We start from the raw sequence: 19,726 nt of genomic DNA, 5'->3' as shown, positions 1-19,726 counted from the left end.
AAATTCACCCGTATTTTCTTTTATTTTATTTTTTTGCTCTATATCGTTTTTGTAAAGATAAAATTGAAAATGAAGTGAAAGTTCCCAAGGAACAAACAACAAACCAGATTCACGTCTTTGCTGCAGCTCAATGAGACTCTCCAGAACTGGAGTGTGCAAGCTGAAGTGTGCGGCGAAGGATTCTTAGGCCCAGAGGTCATAGATGTGCCCGCAGGAACAAAACAGACCTACCCCCTCACCGTTCTTCCTACCTCCCAATGCATTGCTACGGTAACCCTTTCATGGCTTTTCTTGTTGATTTATTTGTAATTAATGCCTTACGTCATCACGTTCACAACAGTAAGCGCCACAGTGCTAATAGGAGGGGCGTCAAATCATTTCTTTCATAATAGAAACAGCTGTAATTAAGTGAGCGCTGCTCGGAAAATTCCTTCCCTCTGCAGATAATACGCAAAACCTTCACATGTGGCCATTTTATATGTTTTCCTGCCTGTAGGAGAGGAGCTTATCTATAAACATTACTTGCCCTCCTAACAGGGGGTGTGAGTGAGAAAAACAGAAAAGGTTGCATTGGCCGGGAATCGAACCCGGGCCTCCCGCGTGGCAGGCGAGAATTCTACCACTGAACCACCAATGCTCACACTCTCATGTTATGGAGGAGGAGCTGAAAAGCCACACAGACAGCAGGCTCACATGGTTCATGCTTCTCAGCTATCTCACGACAATAGTCTCTATTAAAGTGCCCACAACCACCTATTCTTAAATTTTATACCACAATCCTAAAAATACGCCGTGTTCTGTGTTGTATTCTTGTGTGACTGCTGTTGAGACCGCTTCCTGTTGCTAATGCTAATGCCGTTTTTTTCACCCCTCCCCCCACAGGGCAGGCTGTGCTTACACAATGACTTTGACGGCACGGAACATGTGTTTACTCTCAGAAGAGTGGGAGAGCCCCCCCTGCCGCTGGATCACATCGTGTTATCCTGCCCAGTGGGGAAGACCACATACGCTAAGCTGGACATCCCCAACTACACCCAGAAAACCCTCACTCTCAGGGTACACACCCTGGCTAAAGTTTAACTTTTTGTGGCGTTTCGACGACAAGCTGCAATATATCATATTGTTGTTTTATGTAAGAAAATTCTTTTATTTTTATTTTTATCATTCAATGCTCTATGTGTAGGCAGTGACAGACCTGGAGATTCTGAGTGGTAGCCCTTCCCTAGAGATTAGCCCTGGACAACGCTCGCCATACACCCTGGCTGTGTTCCCTTGGAAACGAGGAGAATACACAGGTTATATTTTTCCCCCTGCTGTGTGATACATTAGAGTAAAACATCTTCATGTTCACCTTTTGTTCTGTGTTTTATCCTCTAGTAGGTTGGCTGTAAATTTGCTATTATTAACATTAACAGCGATAATAAGGCAGCATAGCTATTTGTAACTTTTATATCTCTAAAAAATAATAACCTAATTCCTAATAATTGGGAATGAAGCGTGTCGGTTCAGTCTGTCACTATCAAATTGGACAAACAACTCCACCCAGTGGACTGAATTGTCTCGTCCAAACCAGAGCTGAAATGATTATTTGTATTAATCGTGATTAATTGACTACTGAAATAACCGTCAACTAATTTAGTAATCAATTAATTGTTAACTGGAATACACAAACTAAAAAAAAAAAAAAAAAGGCGTTTATTTAGGTTCTGCTCACCTATCTTATTCTTTACCTCTGGATCGTAACCAGTTTTCAATCCAACCTGGTCTGTTTCCACATTTGTTATTAGACATTTCTGTGATTTTACCCATTGTGTTGAAATATTTTGGCCACCATATTTCCTCCGTCAAGGTGAACTGAAATTAAAATAATTGAATCTTAAAGTAAGAAAAAAAGAAAGAAAGCTGACAACATAATTCTTGATGTCTCTTACAGGCTCAGTATCATTTATTGAACATGGTGACATGGATGAGAGAGAGAACAACAAAGGTAATGTCAGAGTTAACTATGTTATTATAGATTCAAAAGTACTTTATTTAGATCAATTTAGACCTTTATGTGAGCAATAAACGTGAACTTAAACAAGTAATTCTTTTGTCTTCAGGAAATTCAATTGGAAACTACATAGTTATTTTTTCACTTGTGGTAAATTGTAATCCAGAAGCACCAATCAAGGTCATAGATGTACAGTGTGTTGCTAAGGTAAGAACTAATAACATACCTATCTGCTAATAAGCAGATACGAAAACCAACAAGTAAAGCCTGGTGGCCCGCCAGGCTGATAATCCACTGGGGGAAACCCTGGTATGGCTAATAAGAACAGTGTAGGCAATAATAGCTAAGCTAAGCTAATCTATATAGCTAGTCATGTAGTTTAGTTTGTAATGAGAAAAGCAGCTTAGATTAAACAGCTAACAATTACTAATCACAACAAAGCTAGCAATCGTTGTAGTAATCATATCGACAATAATGGCTCGTAATAAAACAGATTATAAAAGGGTGTTTGATAATGGCTAATAATGAAAATGTTGGCAATGGCTTTTAATGAGGCTGCTAATTGTAAATTTGCCATTACTGTCCAATAATGTCCAATAACTTATGAAATAGCTAATAATTACAAATAATAAAATGGCAATCAATAAGATAGAAAAAAAATAGATGTCGCATTTAAATAGCTATGAATAATTCATTATAGAATAGTGAATATGAGATAGCTAAATGGCTAATAATATGTAATTTTGAGATAGCTAAAACATGTGTCTAGTATTGTAAATTACCATTAGCCTGAATAGAGGAGCTGTGGTCTGTATGGTGTTGCTTTTGTTACAGAAAGGTACTGAAAAGGTTATATGTAGTTCAGGTTTATGATTCTGACGTAACCTTCCCTCTACACATGGATCAAAAAGATGCTTATAACATCACAAGAGGAAGAAAGAACAGGTGTACTCTTTGAAAAAAATGTTTTCCTCCTAGAGCTCAGTTGCCATAGAGATACCTGTCAGTAACCCAGGAGAAGAACTGCTGACACTGGATGTGTGCCTGGAAGGAGGCGATCTGACGGGGGACAACCAGATTTCACTTCCCCCACGGGGGACTCTGAGCTACAGAGTTACCTACTCTCCCGTCAGCGTAGGGAAGGACACAGGCAGGTGAGGCTCACTGCACTAACGCTGACCTCACCTCACGTTGAAGGACAAAGTAAAACGTTTCAGAATTAACTGATTTATGTGTTACAGAGCCACACTTTATTCCACAAATAAAATAAAAGTCTCAAGTAGGTCTCTTCTCAAAGATCCTATTGAAGTCGGTTTAGCTGACCGATTCTAAAGACATGAGGATTGACTCCAGACTAGTTGAGTTGTGTTTAAGAATTTTCATCTGTGATGTTTTCAGTTTGTGTTTTTCTCCAGTGTGGTCTTCCAGTCAGAGCTAATAGGGGAGTTCTGGTACCAACTGGAGCTCTATGCTCTTCCTCCATCAGTCGTCACGCTCCCACAAGCTCACTGTCATCTGGGCAAGTAGGTGCACAGACACCAACACACACACAATGCTGCATTAAGATAGATAGTCTGGGGTGGGAAATGATTTCATCCCTAAGGTTTTCCATACCCCAGTATATTTGTGAAATCTGTATTTACAGTTCGCTGTCAATGCCATGCCAGGGAATGATACATAGAAGGGAAGTTATATAAATAGTTTCAAACGCTCATCAAATTTAGTTCTTTGCAGTGTCAATAACTATCCAATACTCCATTTTTCCCTCCTCTAATTTCCAAAACTGAATTTCATTATAGATAGAGAGAGTGGACTATTTCAAACTTTTATTTCTTGTAATTTTGGTGACTGTGGTTGGAAGCCCAAAATTTGAACTCTCAGAAAATTATATTATTACATAAGATCTATTACATAAAGAAATGTGGAGCTTCTGAAAAGTGTGTTAAACTCAAACACCTAAAAATATTGAGCTGCTGTGCTTTAAATGCAGTGTTTTATTTTATTTATTTTTTTATCAGGGGCTGAAGGTAGGTGAAAGGTCAGCAACCCTCTTAAAAATATAAAGCTATAGCTGTGCAAAGCAGGTGATCTGATCACAAAATGTTTCCACCTGCTATTAAAGCGTGCCCCACGTTCATCCTGGCTAATGCTTTGTGATTGGATCACAGCTTTCTGCTCCAGATGTAGATAAACAGATATGACAGAGCTCATTGCCAGTGCTTCTTTGCGTACAAACACACACACACACACACACACACGCACACACACACGCACACACAGTGAAGCTTTTAGGCTCATTAAATTCTGACGGCTCAAATGGGATCCATCAGAATATACAAGTGCTCTGTGTGAGTGGGTACACATGTCACATTGTTGGAACGAAAAACAAAATTTAGCCAACAGAGGCAGCTCATCCATGAAGCTTTATGCACAAGAACCAGGACAGGACTTTAGTTTTCCTTTCTACTAAAATAGCTTGACTGTGTAAAAAACAATCATATCATGTGTGAAAGAGTAAATATGTTGTTTTCAAAAAGGCTGCTAGCTAGCACCTGTGATTCACTTTTAAAGTTGCCACAGTAACATTTGCCCACCTTGTGTTAAACAGACTCAAGTTCTAAGTTGAAAGAAGATATCACAACTCAGGTTGTGGACTAAAAGTTATCAAAAGTGTTCCAGTTTCTAGTTGGTGTTGCTTTTACATCTAAAATGCTTGGATGTTTGGTTAGTCCCAATTTGTTCTAAGCACTATTAGCTGTTCCTTAATGCACTTCATTGATGTGTGTTTCAGATGGGTCAGAATAAATATTCCTCTGGTCAACCCAACAGCTGAAACGCTGAAGCTGATTGTAGCTAACTCCAATCCCAGACACTACTCACTGGAGATGGATTCAGCAGAAACTGTTGGTGCCTTTATTCTTATTTTTTTCTGTACAAACACGTTGTTTTGTATCCTCCGTCTTCTGAAGGAACGTAATCAGACAATTCTTTAAGCGAATGTTTAGTTCGGTTGATCTTACATTTTGTTTAGTTTGCCTAATTTATCATGTGACACTTGCTTTTTTCCGTTTACTATTCAATTAGTAGACAGTAATTGAGGTATTGAAGTTGTCTCTTACTTATTGTTGCCATAACAAGATTTTCCTTCATGTCCTTATTTTTTTGTGCATTTCAGATCATGCTGGCACCAAAGTCATGCACCCATGTTGGCGTTCGCTTTAGTCCTTCATCCATTGGAGAGGAGAACCACCATGGAAAGATCTCCTTTACATGTTCTCAGGTGGAAACATCCAACACATCTGCAGTGTCTTGTAAAAGTGCTTATCCTCTTTTGATTCACGTTAAATCAACTCAACGTACGGCAAAACGTTTCAATAGTTTGTACAAATGACAATCTGGAAAAGTGTTCACACTTGCTCGGTATGATAATTTCTCTCCATTTTGGTATGCTTGTGTTTATTGTGTCTCTGTTGTCCTTTAGTTGCAGGATTGCTGTGTTTTGTTGAGTGGGTGTGGCCTCAGGCCAGAGGTCGAGGAACCTTTGTGTATGTCCTGCTTGATTGGTTCCAGCACCTCCATTTCTGTTCCAATTTTAAACCCTACCGATCACCAAGCCACACTCAACATAACTATTACAGGTCTCTGGCGGTTCTTGCTCTCCCCAAGTTTTACTTTGTCCCATTTTTGCTGCAATCGGGGAATTACTAAGAAATCTCAATACTTTCTTTATGTTTTTATGCTTCAGCCGAAGACCCAAACCATGCGTCCAACTGCGAACCAATCAATGACGAGAAGGCCTTCTCTTGCTCTCTGGATCATGCTGAAGGTACTTCAAACAAATTGTTCAGCACTGTCAGAGCCATTGTTCAATAGCTACTTTTACTCCTGTTTCAGCTTAAAACCAAAGACAGATTCGTACCTAATCCTACGGCCGTTGCCTTGATCATCTTCGTCTTGGTTGTAGTTTTGCAGATCAGCGAAAGAGCAACTGTTGGTGTGCCAGTTGTGTTTACGCCTAAGACCATGGAGTTGCAGAAGGCCTGGCTTTGCATCACCATGAAGCCCATCAGCGGTCAGGACTCCACAGGGTTTGTTTCTGCTCAGTTTGATTAATGTAGTCTGATTATCCAATACACTAATAGTTATAGAATGTGTTCATATCTCTGGGATTTTATTGTGGTTTTTATTGGGGGGGAGGGTTTGTGATAGACCAAGACAAAGTCATGATTTATGATGAAGGGGAAGGATTGGGGGATTAGCTTTCTGCACATAAACTCCCAATAACAGACTGAGGTTTGTTTGTTATAATTTGACAAAAACACAGTTGAAACCAGATGTGTATACACACCGAATACAAAGACACACGCATTTTTTTCCCACTGTCTGAACTTAAATCAGACCAGACGTCTCCTGGTTTAGGTCTGTTAGAAGCAAGTTATTTCTATTTCCTAAATGCCAGAAACCTTAGCAAGAGCATTTTTTTTTTTTTTTTGAGTTTTGTTTTTTGTTACTTTCCTCGAATTCAAAAGTTTACATAACCCAAGAATTCCTTGGGAATAAATAATCTTGCAAAGCAAAAATAAATAATTGCAGAAGTTTCTTTAAATGGAATGAAAGAAACAAAACTAGCCTAATAGTATTTAAAGTGAAAAGTATGAAATTAAATGAAAGTCTGTCCAACTAATGTATTATTATGTAATCTATACCATACTATACATTTATAATGCCGTTGCCACAACTTGTTAGTGTTACACAGGATGAGCTCTATTTACTCATGAGTATTAATTATTTGCCACTTTTAGGACGTATTTTGCAAATCCTGAATACAGCAGCATTAACGCCTGTTAATAAATTTCTCAGGTCAAGAGGAGAGCTCTTGGACATATCTTGGATTTACCCCCTGCGCGGCATCTCGGTGGGGGCTCCGTTCGAGAGCTCCCCTCACGCTGTCCTCCAGTGTGAAGTGGGGGGCCAGCTTGAAAGTACAGTGGATGTGCAGCTCACCGGGTATGTGCCAGGGAACCAGGAGCTGAGGGGGCAGCAGGGTGAGTTCACATAATTACTTTTTGAAGAACACAATGATGACGTTTTCGTTGTGGATGTCTTCACGGTGTGCAGCATTAAAATGAAGGCTTAATATGAAAGCTAGAATGGCGCAGTTTTCTGCAGTGACGAAGTATGATATTGTATTTGTATCAAATGAAGTGAATTGTACATTGACTTGTATGTGGCTGGATTGCAACCTAATTAGTTCTGTTTTAGCATTTCAAGTGTATTTAAGTGCTTTCCTGATCAGAACGAGGATGAGAACTGAACATAAAGTTCATTTTCCGGGTCTATTTTCCTGTGACGTTGTCTCAGAGATCCATCCATCCATGACTTGATTAAACTGAATTGATATGGTCGCGATTTTGACTCGAACCCCATAATTCTTAGAATTAAATACTCTGCCGTCCGTTCTCCGCTAATCCACCTCGCTGCTTCCTGCTTCACCGGACAGGTCTGATGGAGGACTTTCTGTGCACGGTGGGTTCGGACTCTGAAACGGCGCGCTCGACGCTCGGCAACTGTCTCTCCATTTCCATCAAGGCGGCAAGGAGAGATCCTGAGAGTGGCGTCATCATGCTCACCCTCTGTCTGATCTACACTCCACGCAGGAGATGCAGGTAGCCGAATGATAAACACGTGGAATCGAACAGAGAGAAATGTGCCGGCAGCATCGTGGCTGTGGCTGTGGTTTTCGTCACCAGGGCACAGGGATGGCTGGCATCAACAGGAAGATCCTCAAAAAGTCTTTAAATGTCATAAACTCATACGTCCAAAGTTAAAAATATAAGAATTTCTCAAATTCGTTAGAAAAAATTGGAGTTGGCCTTAAATACACTAATCACAGGTCTTGCAAAAACTAAGCTATGTAGTTTTTTCTTGGGATTTTTCTGTCAGTTGTAGACGTGTACATTATGTTTTGTGTCTCGATGCGATTGAGGCTACCGCTAACTCACTGCTAACATACCTTTCCTAGCTAGCTAGCTTTTATTGTCATTGGCTCATGTCCATTGCCAATCCGTACGATGCTACGTTCATTCTGTGCAAAAAGAACAAACAAAATACTACTTTCTAAAACATCCAGTTTTCTTTTCAACATTTCTGTGGTGGCTGTCTTGAAGTGGTGGCACTTTGAAGTCACATATTTTCATTGAACGGGAGGTTGAATTCTCTCCTACACGTGGTTTTGCCCTAATATTTTCAAGGGAAACAAAGTTGGTGATAATTTTACTCTGATTAAAAATAAAAAGTCTGAGTTTACATCATCCACTTGTGCTGGAGAGATCAAATTTGTATTGTTCTCAAATTGCAGCTTGCCCTCGGACCACACTTTGGAGTATTTTTCTTAGAGATTGAAATTTGGCTTTCGTGACAAACCAACAGTTAAATGGACATGAGGATAAAAACCAATCAAAAAGCTCAAATATAGCCTCTATGGTGAGAAGACTACTCACCGCTCTCTGTGATTGAGCAACAATAGGTCTTGAGTTAAATCAGAAAATCTCTCCAACACTGTAGGCAAAATCTGCATTCATTAATCTTGGCTTTTCCTCCCTCAGTGCCTGTTCTTCCACCGTTCGGTTTCTTCCTCTCGTCTGGGTGTGGTTTCCGTGTTCATTTTTTACTGTCTTTATATGCCGAGCCTTAATGTTTGTCGCAGGAAACTTCGCTGCGCTCACTTTGAACTAAAGGGCAAGGCCGACTCATTAAAATGGCTGCCTGTGGTTAAACAACACTCATCCCTTTCGGTTACATCCCCAGTGTATTATGTAGGGGCAAGAATCTAGCATTTACTGACATTTATGGATTATGTTAGTTAATGAGAAAAGACATCTGTTAATAATGTCTCACCTATTTCAGAAAAATGTGATACGAGTTTAATATTCTGACCAACCAATCAGTGTCTCTTTATTATTACCTCACCTGTTAGTGGTAAGAACGTGACAAATGATTGAAGATCTAAAAAAAATAAAACGTCTCCTGGAGGAGGGTAGAAACTCGTTCTCAGCCTTTACTTTTCGTAGCGCGAGACATCCTGCTGAGTAAATAAAGGATTCATTTATCAGCTTTAGTCTTCTGTAGAGGATCAGCAGAGTCCATTAATGAGGCGTGCGCCGGTAGAATCAATACCTCCGAGAGCTAATGACTTCGCCATCAGGAAATGGCGGGGGGAGGGTGTCGCTAATAGGCTCTTCCATTTTCTATCTACATGTTAAATCTGGGCCGTAAGTGGAAATAAGGGAGGCATCAGATTCTCGGAGCCGGAATAGTAACGACCAGCTTAGAGGATTGTGTTTGTCCGCATATATAGAAATCCTAGAAGATCAATTACAGCGAGACAGAGAAAAAAAAAAAAAAGCCTTAAAAATCAAGACATGCTCATTTCTGTGTCAGAAAACCTAAAAGACTTAGATTCCGTTTTTGCAGCAAACTAATGTCTGTCTTCTCACAAGCAGCATTCATCAGAAGAATCTGATGTTGCACAGCGACGTTCTGTATCGTCACTCAGACTAATCGTTACAGGACGCCTGAAGTTAAATTAGTTTCTACAAAATCAGAATCTATTATTATTGAAAAAAATATATATACATATAAAAAAAAAACCCTGCATGGTTCAGTTTTCTGCTTCCAGGCTTCAACCTCCAGTAGACAGAAGAACAATAAAAGTGTAAACAGAAATGTTGCTTTCTTTTTACGCTTGAGTGACACTAGCTGTGTGAATACTCTTCTCATTTAAAGGTTCTCAAGTGTCCTCGCAGTTCAGTCTTCGACCGGCAAGGTCTGGGAGTTTCCCTTCATTCTCATTGCTACGAAGCCTCAGGTGGATGACGTCATTCGTGTAGAAACGACAGAGATAGGCAGGACTTCCGCCGTGGGTTTCCGCCTGACCAGCACCACCAGGTGTGTACGCGTGATTTCAGAAAAGTTCTACTCATACCGCAACGTTAGGCATTTATTCCTGAGCTAAAACGTTTGCTTCTTCTATTTGAAATGCTTTATTATAACACTTTTTAAATTCTTATTTTTTTACATTTTTGTAATTTCAAATTTATATATTTTTTGCACATGAATTTTTTTGTTAAAAAAAATTCTTCCATCTTTTTAAAGATGATTTTTGTTCTGTTTATATTTAGTCTTGTTTGTGTTCTTATAATATTTTTTTATTTTTCTATACGACAAAAGTTCCTATTTTCCTGTGTAATCCTTTGGTTCTGGATCTAAACCCGTTTGTTTTCTGAACAAACAGTGGCCCAGAACCTTTTTATTTAATCTGTATATAAAGACAGAACCATTTCTACACCTAAATTAGTTTTTTATTTCCGTTTTGATGGATTTATTTTGAGATTTTCTAGATATTTCTTTAGTTTTATTAAAATGATATTAATTTTCTATTGTACTTGGTATCTTGGTGAAACCATCAAAGTAGTTCCTCACATCACGCAAAGTCTAATTTTTGATGTAACATTTTACAAACCGATTGAAAATAAATGTGGTAACTATCTCAAAGCCAAGGTTTAGTTTCATTTGCATTCAAGCAAACTCGTATTCGCACTCCAGCAGTTTCCGTATATGTGTGCATCCTTTCTCGCATGTGCGATATTTTGTGGTGGAGGTAACGAATCCAGCTTGGGTTGCAGGAGGTCGACGGCGTTCAAAGCAACATTCCTGCCGGGCAGCAGCACCGAGTTCACCGTGGCTCCGGCCTCTGGGATGCTGCCTCCTGCTGGCACCGCCGGAGCGCTCATCTCTGTGTTCTTCACCCCCACTGAAAGCTGCAAGAGTCACAGAGCCAGGCTGGCCGTCCAGGTACATCACTTCCTGTGGGAGTGCTGATGAGGCATTCACAAGATTGTTTACTTTTAGCAACACTGTGGACTGAGAACTCAGAAAATCCGAGTGGAAACGCGGCGTGTTTGATATGCAAACCATCGGAACTCTGAATCAGAAACTCTGTCTCACAGAAGCATGACGAATTCAAACGTTTAAGCTGGATGAAATGTAAAATAAACAGATCTTTGCTCCCAGAATCTTTTGATCGCAGAAATAAAGCATTTCTCCCCAAAACATCCCTGGTTATCGCTGGAAGACGAATTTCATGCCGCTTATCATTTACAGCCGTCCTCGACTGCTGCTGTGCAGTTCTCCTGGAATCTTAACTGTTCACTTGTAACTCTTTCATTGCAGGCAGCAGACATGCAGTGGATTTATGACGTGAGGGGGAAAACCTCGCACGACCCCCAGCTCCTCCGTACATCATCCACCAAGGACAGCCTCCTGGCTCCTCATCCCCCGAAAGGACGCCAGCGTAACTTTGTGGTCCAGAACCTTCGCATTCCCTTTCTGGCTAACTCATCCCTTGTCAGAGTCAAAAAATAATTATAAAAATGATAAGGACAATAAGAATAAAAAGCCCAGCCTTCCTTTATTTTAAATACAGATGTTGTTTGAATATTTTTCAGAAACTGGCTGAATGTTACGGTATGTATTTTCACACATGCACATCCGTCACATCGTCTCTTAAAGCACAAAGAAAGTTTTCTCATCTTCTCCCGGCTCATTAACTGCATGATGGTTCCCATCAGCAGCTCTAATTAGCTATTTCTCTCCTGATGCCAAAATGTATTTAGTCTACCTTGTGGGAAGGAAATTGAAGCTCAATCTGCCCAAAGTAATGCTGCCTTCAGCGTTTCTGTCAACTAGTGCAAGGAAAAGAGCTCCATCATTATAAATCGCGGGATAGGAATGGCACGTTTTTGTCATTCTTAAAATGTGTTCTTTTTATTTTCTTGCTGTAACGACACGTTCACACTGCAGAGTCCGTGAACTTTCCCACATCCGGCACTTCTATGAATGTGGCTGCTGAATTACTTTTTCTATCCAGATTCGTGTACGGACTTAAATGAAATGAAATTATTATTATTATTTTTATTTTTTTTTACATTTCCTGTCCAGCAATGTGGCACACATTAAATTGTTTTTGTGAAATAAAAATTTGAGAAAGATGTTAAGCTTTACTAGAAGTTGCTTTGGGTTTAATGTAGGAGTGCGGGCAGAGCGGATGGTTTAAAGGGAAACATATTACCCTAAACATATTAATATGTTTAGGGTAGATAAAAACAACATAAAATTTATTTTGTTTTATTTTTTTACACTTTTTTAAATAAAGGGTAGTTTTGTGGAGTGTAAAACTTATTATCTTGTCTACAGATATCATATAAAATACTAGGAAAACACATTGAAATTAGTGCCTCGACGTAACAAAAAGTGAAAATGTCCAAGGAGTGAGAATAGTTTAGACACTTTTATCAAATTAGGTGTAGTTTACAAATAACATTATGCTTTCCGAGAAGAAGGAATTGGGCTAGGTACGACATATGATGGTTCCTCTACACCACAGGCATTAATGTTGTCTTTCAAAACAAAAATGCCCAGCAGTTTTACTCAAAGCAAGCCTGATGTCTCCTACAAAAAAAATAAAAAAAATCATCTGCCATGTTGAAAATGCCATTTTCAGTAGGCGACAATAAAATTTAGCTTTCAAATAATAATTATTTAAAAAAAATCAAGTTAAAAAAGAAAAAAAAAAAATCCAGTTAGCTCCACAAACACACGTAAGGGTCCCTCTCTTTGTGTGTCTGCATACTGAGCTGTCCTGTGATTCACCTCGTGCCTTTGAAATTATTCACAAGGCAGTTACGCTCAGCTATGCCTCCATTAAGCACCATCTGCAGTCGGCCGGGTTAAGAATGAAGGGAAGGTAGAGAGGTGCACGACAGCCGATGGAGAGACGGGGAAAGAGAGTTGAGTAACAGGTGACGGCGAGGGAGAATAGATGAGGGCAGCAGATACAGTGAGCACTAAAAGCAGTGGATCGAATGGATGTTGAAAGCAGGACTCGCTGTGCATGTATTTTGCATACCATCTGTGTGAGGAATCGTGTGTGTGTGTGTGTGTGTGTGTGTAGCTACAGGAACCAGAGCTTCTGCTTGTATCGGTGCATCACTGCAGGTTTCAAAGGCCTTGTTGATTTTCATCCCCAGATGACCTGCTGAAACAGGCTCCCCCCGTTCGCCGCCCTCTGCTGCTGCGTTGCCCCAGCAACAGACGAGTCAAGCCGGTTGTAATTGGGGTCTGCCGTGTTCCCGGCTGCAACAAGAGGTCATGTTGGAAGTCCAGTTCATAATCATGACAAGATGCCGAGCAGGGACTCCTCAATATATGGACACCATCAGCCCTGGACTGATAGAATAGACGTCCCAAAGGGACAATCCAGCCCCGATTACAAGGTACTATATCTTCATGATGTTGATGTTATCTGGCAGGTTGAGTTTCTTTTTTAGTCAAGCTAAGCTTTGACTTTTCAGCCTCATGCATTTCCAAGTTTTTTTCTAGAAAATTCCTGAGATAAATGAGAAAAATCTAGCAATTTCTTCTTTTTTCACTTTTCTCACTCAGCTATATGCAAGTCTTTTGTAGACTGTCCTGTAGCCTGTAGGGACTCGAATGTTTCAAATGTTCCCCCCTCCCATGTGGCGAAATCCTGCTTCATACCAGTTCTGAAAATTACACCTAGTAAACCTCCTGAACATGACATAAAATAAATACAGCACAACTCTAATAGTCTGTCTTCCTAGGACAAGTTTTATTACTTTGTGAGAGATTTCAGATTCTCATCGGAGAACGAAACAATTCCACATTTCAAACGACTCCGATGTCCTCCGACAGTGAAAGCCGTCCGAGGCCGTTTCAAGTAATCCTTCTCGCTTCTCAGACGTTTCTAAATGGATTGTCTACTTCGCTGCTTAACGCTATTTCATTTTCATTTTGTCACAGAGGGAGTCCTGTCCCCATACATCACTCACACGGGGGATTCAATTAGCGTGGCGGTCATTAAAGAGGGGGGGGTGGCGTCTTTCTCGCTTTCTCTTTTTTGACTTCCTGTCAGAACAAAGCAGAGGCATCCATGTGTTGATCATTTTCACCTATTAATGTATGTAATTATACCAAACAACATGTAGGGCACATACTTGCATTGTTATTGAGCTGTGTTAAATAATTTAAGGGTTTATAAATCACCAAGTAACACAATTATATATATAAATATATATAAAAATTAAAAATCGAGAGGTTAAAGTCATTAACTTTCTGTATGCTACTCAGGATTAAGATTGATTTAGAATTAACACTGAAACTATCAACATTTAAAGGATTAATGATTATAAGGAAAATCAATGCAAATCAATGAATGTACCAATCAGTGGGGTTCAATTGATTGAATAACGTCAATAATTGGACGTTATTTAATTTAAAAAAAAATACATAAATATCTCTATCGGTTTTCAAAAAGACAGGAAGAGACAAGAACTGACTCAGCCTTTGTTGTTTTTGTTTTTTTTCCACATTTGTGTATTTCTAAGTCGTGTAGTCACTACTTTGAATTAGAAAGAAGTCAACGTCTAACACTGATCAGTGTTTAAATTTCGCATCTGCTCAGCCTACTCAACTAATAAAAGGTTAAAATACGATCATCGGCTTTCATGAAACTTGTTTTTAAAAGTCCTGTTCATGAAGAACCTCATATTCACAAAGTCTGTCCGTAACGTAACAACTGTTTTCAACACTACTCACTAAAGAAGTGTTTAATGGTGTTTAAAGTTACAAAACTTGGAAAAAGAAGCAAGAACCGAGTCAATCTTCTTCACACCTTTCCCTAATTGGTTCTTGCCGTCAGAGAAATACCAAACCAGAGGAACATTTTTCATTGAAGTCAGTCAAATGCCCTGATCCGCAGCCTCGGGCGTATGCAAAGATGCAAAGTGACGCACAATAAGCCCTGCGGTATCCCAACACCAGATAAATGATAAAAGCAGCTGTCCGTCCCTCACCTGTTCGCCTCGGCAGCCAGTCACACGTCAGCCCTGTTGTCCCAGCAAATCCACAGCCGTCTTCTTTGAAGTGAAATCTAATTATTACTGCTGCACTTCTCTGTGAACATTTTGTGCGTGTCTGTTCTGTCTCTGGGCGTGACTGCGTGTAGGCGTGGGTGTGTGCGTGCGCGTGTTAGGTGGTGTGTGTGTGCGTGAGCTTGCACCTCTCAAATCTCCCTCTGGTGAACATGACAGAAGTGAAAGGGGAGGAAGAAGAAGCCGCTTTCATCTCCTTTCCTCCATTTGCTGCCTAAAACCTCAGCCGTGACACATGATGAATCTTTGTGTGCGGGGCGTTCGGCGACGCTGCCAACTGCAGGAGTTGGCATTCTGCGTTCATCTGGAGCATATAAAGCAGAAAGTACTTTGTGTTTGAAAGGGCTGGAAGTGGTGGGCTCTCAGCACAGTTTGATGAAATCTCTGCAGCGGCTTTTTGCACTCTTGACTATTTTAGTTGTAGCATCCGCTTGAAATTGTTACGGAAAGCCCCGCGAGTGTTTCCGCACCCACATTTTGTCATGCGGCAGTAGGAAACTTTAATGTATTTTGTCGGGATCTTAGGTGGTAGACAAACGTAATTTAGTGCAGAGTTGTGGAAATGGAAGAAAATTGATTAATTTGAGAAGCTTGCGGTTCGTTTAAATGTTTTAACAACAGATGAATGACCCAACAACTGGCCAATTACAGCACAGCCCTTTACAAGTTGTCAACACAAGACTTTGATTGAAACTGTTTTGTCACTTTTTCATGAGCGGCTTGTCCTTTCAAGAGAAACCGAGCCCACCAGATCTTTGGATCTCATACTGTACTCTGTAGCTGCGTTTCCATTAACCATACCATTGCCTAAACTAAAATTTTTTTAATTTATTTATACATATTTTTTTGCGTCACACCAGTCACATGGTCAACAATCAACTTGAGGAATCCATAGCTCAGAAATGTTCTCTTTTTTTCCAACATTGGCGGAATACCGACAAAAATTTGCGCACCTTCATTAACGGAAACGCAGCTAGTATCCGTCTTCAATGCTCCTTCCCGGGCCCGTCCAGAGGCAAAAGTTCCCTTAAACACATGCTTCCCGGTGACTGATTATCAGGTGCTGCTGGCCTGTTTACCTCGCTGCGCGTTTTGTTCTCATTTCTCATAAAGCTATCCTCAGCCAGCACCTGCGTCTCATCGACGAAGACAGATAGAGAGCTGGAAAAGCTCAGCAGCAGGATATGAAATATGCTAATGAACCGGTGTAATAAAAAGCCATCATTACACATGCAGGAGGAAAGAAAATGGAAAACTTTGTAAGAGGGAGGGTTGTGCATTTCCGACCTTGATGTGAGACAAGCATCCTTGCTGAAGGGCAGCATTTTAGCTGGAAGAAACTGAGCTCCCATCAAGATAGTCCAAGCCGTGTTAAGACATCAGTCATAATGAAAACAGAGCCGCTGCTTTATGGGTCACTCCCACAGTGCCTGGGTGGCTTTAATAACGCGTTTAGGCGATGCATTTCCACAAAAAAGGCAGCCTACCAAAAAAGAAGAAAAAAAAAAAGAAAACTCAATATGCATCGCACTGCAGGGAAATATGCAAATATAAAACATTCCTATTTATTAATCTGCGCCTGCAGCGACAAATACAACGTGTTTCATCTCAATAGGTATTTATTTCTTTTTTCTCCTGAACACTCGTTATTTGAAAATGCAGGAAACACTAGATGCTGCAATTTGCATTGTGTTTAGATTGTGGCGCAGAGTGATCAGGCAGTAGGATTGATAGATGGACTTTAAATCAAGTGGTTTCTTGGCACTATGGTCCGTACGTTTTCTGCTGGGTTGATGTTTGGGCTTTTAGAGAATGGAATCGACCTCCGCCGATTTGTGTTTGGTATCATTGTTCTGGTATCATGGAAAACCCATTTGTGTCCACATTTCAACTACCTGTACCCAAACTGTGACTTTGTGATCAGAGGAAATTGGCTTCAGTGTTCAGGAACAACACGAGAGCAAACAAAGCATGTTGAAACACAAGCGTACCTGTCCACAGTGAGTTGTACTTTGACTTATACGCAAATAAAAAGAAAGGAAAAGCCCCTTTCTTAAAATTGACACCTTTTACAATTGTGGACAATGCTTAAAAGGCGAGTATTTGACTAGGAGCCAACCAATTTAAATGTAATGTGCTAATTCTGCCTCGAAGACTACTTGAGAATTGTGCCAGAAGCTTCCCAATTGCTACAAAAGAGAAGATGAGTTGCAACTTGCTAAGAGATATTTAGTGATTTATTTTACTGGATTGTGATCAAGCTTTTGTGACTTTGTTGTCTCCTAGCCTCTTTTTAACTGATTTGTTGCTATATTTGGGGTCGTTGGGGTCGGAATGGATTTGAATGATTTCATTTTAGATCATAGAGTCTTCACACGAAAGAAAACTCCTGCCAAGAAGCCCAAAAAGAACAGTTTTCCTGACTTGCCGAGAGCATTCAGGTTGCAGTGATGAAGGTTTCAGGACCAACAAGCACTTTTACCTTCTACAGCATTTTCTAGAAATTGAAGTTTGTTCTTGGACTGATTAGTTATACGCTGTACAACAGCCTGCATTTTCTTGCTTTTTAGAACTTTTTTTTTTTTTTTTTTTACAAATTTGTACTCCTCTATATCTGTACAGCACTTTCTTGTAAGGACATATAGCCCATAAAATGGTTAAATTTACAACTAGGCAAATTAAATCAGGTGAATGTGATTAGAGCATTATTACTCAGCATAAATCAGGAGGATTGCCTAAAACAGGATGACTGTTGAAGTGACAGTGGACGTCATGGTGGGATCCAAAGAGCTGTCTAAGATATTCAAAAAGAAGATTGTATCAGCTTATGGGTCTGTGTGGACTGAGTCAAAAGCCTAGATCTTGATCTCATTGAGATTCTTTGTTGTGAGTGGAAATATGTTCGGGAATTAGGATTCTCCCAACTTTTTTTCCTGATCTACTTTTAGTCCAAGTCAGTCCACACGTCTCAAGTCGGACTTTTCCCACACCAAGATGGAATCGCGTTCCTCGTTTCTCGGGACCCGATGCCTGTTTCTGCTGAAGCGTGTTGCTCTTGCCGTAGAGAACAATTTGATTTGGAAAGCAGTCCGCAGCAGACGTGATTACGGATGGAGCGATTTACAAGTGATTTACAAGACGAATAAAAAGCAGCGTGTGGTGATAAAACATGTAATCAGGAGTTGAGGTAAGGGCATCCCAGAGGTTGGAGACCTGGAGGCACGATGGCAGCTGCAAAGCTGCTTGCTATGAGTAGGATTTATAAATAATCCGCTATGTCGAGTTATAATTTATTGACTTTATTTCCACAAGTTTGATTTAAAAACTGTTTGTTAGTTGTGTCGGTTGTCAAATACCATGGCAATGTCTGCCTTTTTTAAACAAACCTGGCTCTTTTATTAAAGTGCAGTGACTAAAGTGAGGATGAGTAAAGAATCGCAGAGGTTTCACTGGGCCCTTTTTAAGCACAGTGTGTAAGCACACGCTGTTAATCACTCTGGTTAAGTACCTGTATAATTTCAGATTAGCCATTTGATCATCCATCCAGGTCCTTGCTGGCTCATTTGTCAGATTTGTATATAAAGAAAAACTAATTCTTTGACATGGATCGATGTTTGTGATTAAAACGTGCCTTATGACACAAGAAGCTTCCCAATTTTAAATATAAAATAACAGAAACGTTTCTGTTTCTGAAGCTTTATCAAGTGAAACTTGATGAAAATGTTTTAAAAAAAACAAACAACAGCAACAACGAAGTTGTTAAAATGTTCTTTTTCAAGGCGTATCCTTCCTAATGTGGATACTCTGCCTTAAAAAAAGATTTGGTTTTGATTTTCTTTTAAAATGATAGTTTTTTCCAGTGTGTTTATTTAGGAAAAAACACACACTCCTGTCCTATTGTTTCTGTTTATCTCGTTTATATGTTGTTAAAGTATTTTACAAACATCTACAGACTTTGTTCAAATTGTTTCTAAGGTTTTAACAATATGATTTGAAGAAAAAAAAACAGCAAATACTCCTAAATGTCAGAACTTGATAAAACAAACTTGAATTATAAAAGTATCAGTATCATTATCGGTAATACTGACACCTTTTGTGGTCAAAACATCTCATATTTTGCCTGTCAAATACCACAACATAAGTGCCAATTAAACTGATCATACTATACACGAAAGACTAAAGCTACAAATGGATTTTCTTTAGCCATTTAGCTAATTTTAAGGCTTGTACTCCTTTTGTCTGGCCAGCTGAATCCCTGGAGAACGTGGCACCGGCGGGAATAGCATCTCAGTCATCCACTGCTCACCCTGGTGTTGCTTCAAGGGCAGTCGATGGAAACAGAGACCCAGAGTACAGTCATGAATCCTGCACTCATACATTGGGGGAACCAAACCCGTGGTGGAGTCTGTTGTTGCCAGTTGTGTACCGGGTCACGACCGTTAGCATCACCAACAGGAACGTACAGAGCGAGAGGATAAATAATGCTGAGATCCTCGTCGGAAATTCCTTGGAGAACAACGGCAAGAAAAACCCCAGGTAACATGGAGGAGGAAGAGTTTCACCTTTCTTCTGCCGTTATTGTTGAAATCCCGCTTTTAGATGCTGCTTTAATCAGCAGGATCACAAAGATTTTAAATGTGTGCATGTCAAAACATCTTAAAGGGGCAGTGTTATGTAGAGTCATCTTTTTTGACCTTTATTGATCTTATAGTATTATTCCCTC

The 19,726-nt window shown here is 39.9% G+C and overlaps 1 protein-coding gene and 1 non-coding gene across 4 annotated transcripts in view; one reads left to right on the top strand and one right to left on the bottom strand.

Annotated features, from left to right (window-relative positions):
* LOC122827386 (cilia- and flagella-associated protein 47-like) overlaps positions 1–19,456 on the top strand; it is a 38,917-nt gene extending 19,461 nt beyond the window's left edge. For all 3 annotated transcript variants that reach the window (XM_044110238.1, XM_044110237.1, XM_044110236.1), the window contains exons 51-68: positions 127–270; positions 883–1,056; positions 1,184–1,295; positions 1,934–1,987; positions 2,103–2,200; positions 2,972–3,147; positions 3,409–3,516; positions 4,785–4,896; positions 5,169–5,273; positions 5,475–5,631; positions 5,739–5,819; positions 5,958–6,081; positions 6,854–7,038; positions 7,494–7,659; positions 9,779–9,940; positions 10,678–10,846; positions 11,225–13,326; positions 19,251–19,456. In XM_044110238.1, the coding sequence (XP_043966173.1) occupies positions 127–270; positions 883–1,056; positions 1,184–1,295; positions 1,934–1,987; positions 2,103–2,200; positions 2,972–3,147; positions 3,409–3,516; positions 4,785–4,896; positions 5,169–5,273; positions 5,475–5,631; positions 5,739–5,819; positions 5,958–6,081; positions 6,854–7,038; positions 7,494–7,659; positions 9,779–9,940; positions 10,678–10,846; positions 11,225–11,416 (2,319 nt within the window). In that variant the 3' untranslated portion in view covers positions 11,417–13,326; positions 19,251–19,456. The remainder of the gene's footprint in view (positions 1–126; positions 271–882; positions 1,057–1,183; positions 1,296–1,933; positions 1,988–2,102; positions 2,201–2,971; positions 3,148–3,408; positions 3,517–4,784; positions 4,897–5,168; positions 5,274–5,474; positions 5,632–5,738; positions 5,820–5,957; positions 6,082–6,853; positions 7,039–7,493; positions 7,660–9,778; positions 9,941–10,677; positions 10,847–11,224; positions 13,327–19,250) is intronic.
* Positions 567–637, bottom strand: trnag-gcc. The gene has a single exon. It is a non-coding gene; the product is annotated as a tRNA-Gly (tRNA).
* Positions 19,457–19,726: the final 270 nt, after the last annotated feature.

Source organism: Gambusia affinis, linkage group LG24 (assembly GCF_019740435.1).
Source record: "Gambusia affinis linkage group LG24, SWU_Gaff_1.0, whole genome shotgun sequence".
Classification (NCBI taxonomy): domain Eukaryota; kingdom Metazoa; phylum Chordata; class Actinopteri; order Cyprinodontiformes; family Poeciliidae; genus Gambusia; species Gambusia affinis.
The sequence above is the reverse complement of the archived record's forward strand: the minus strand, read 5'-3'. Positions and strand labels throughout refer to the sequence as shown.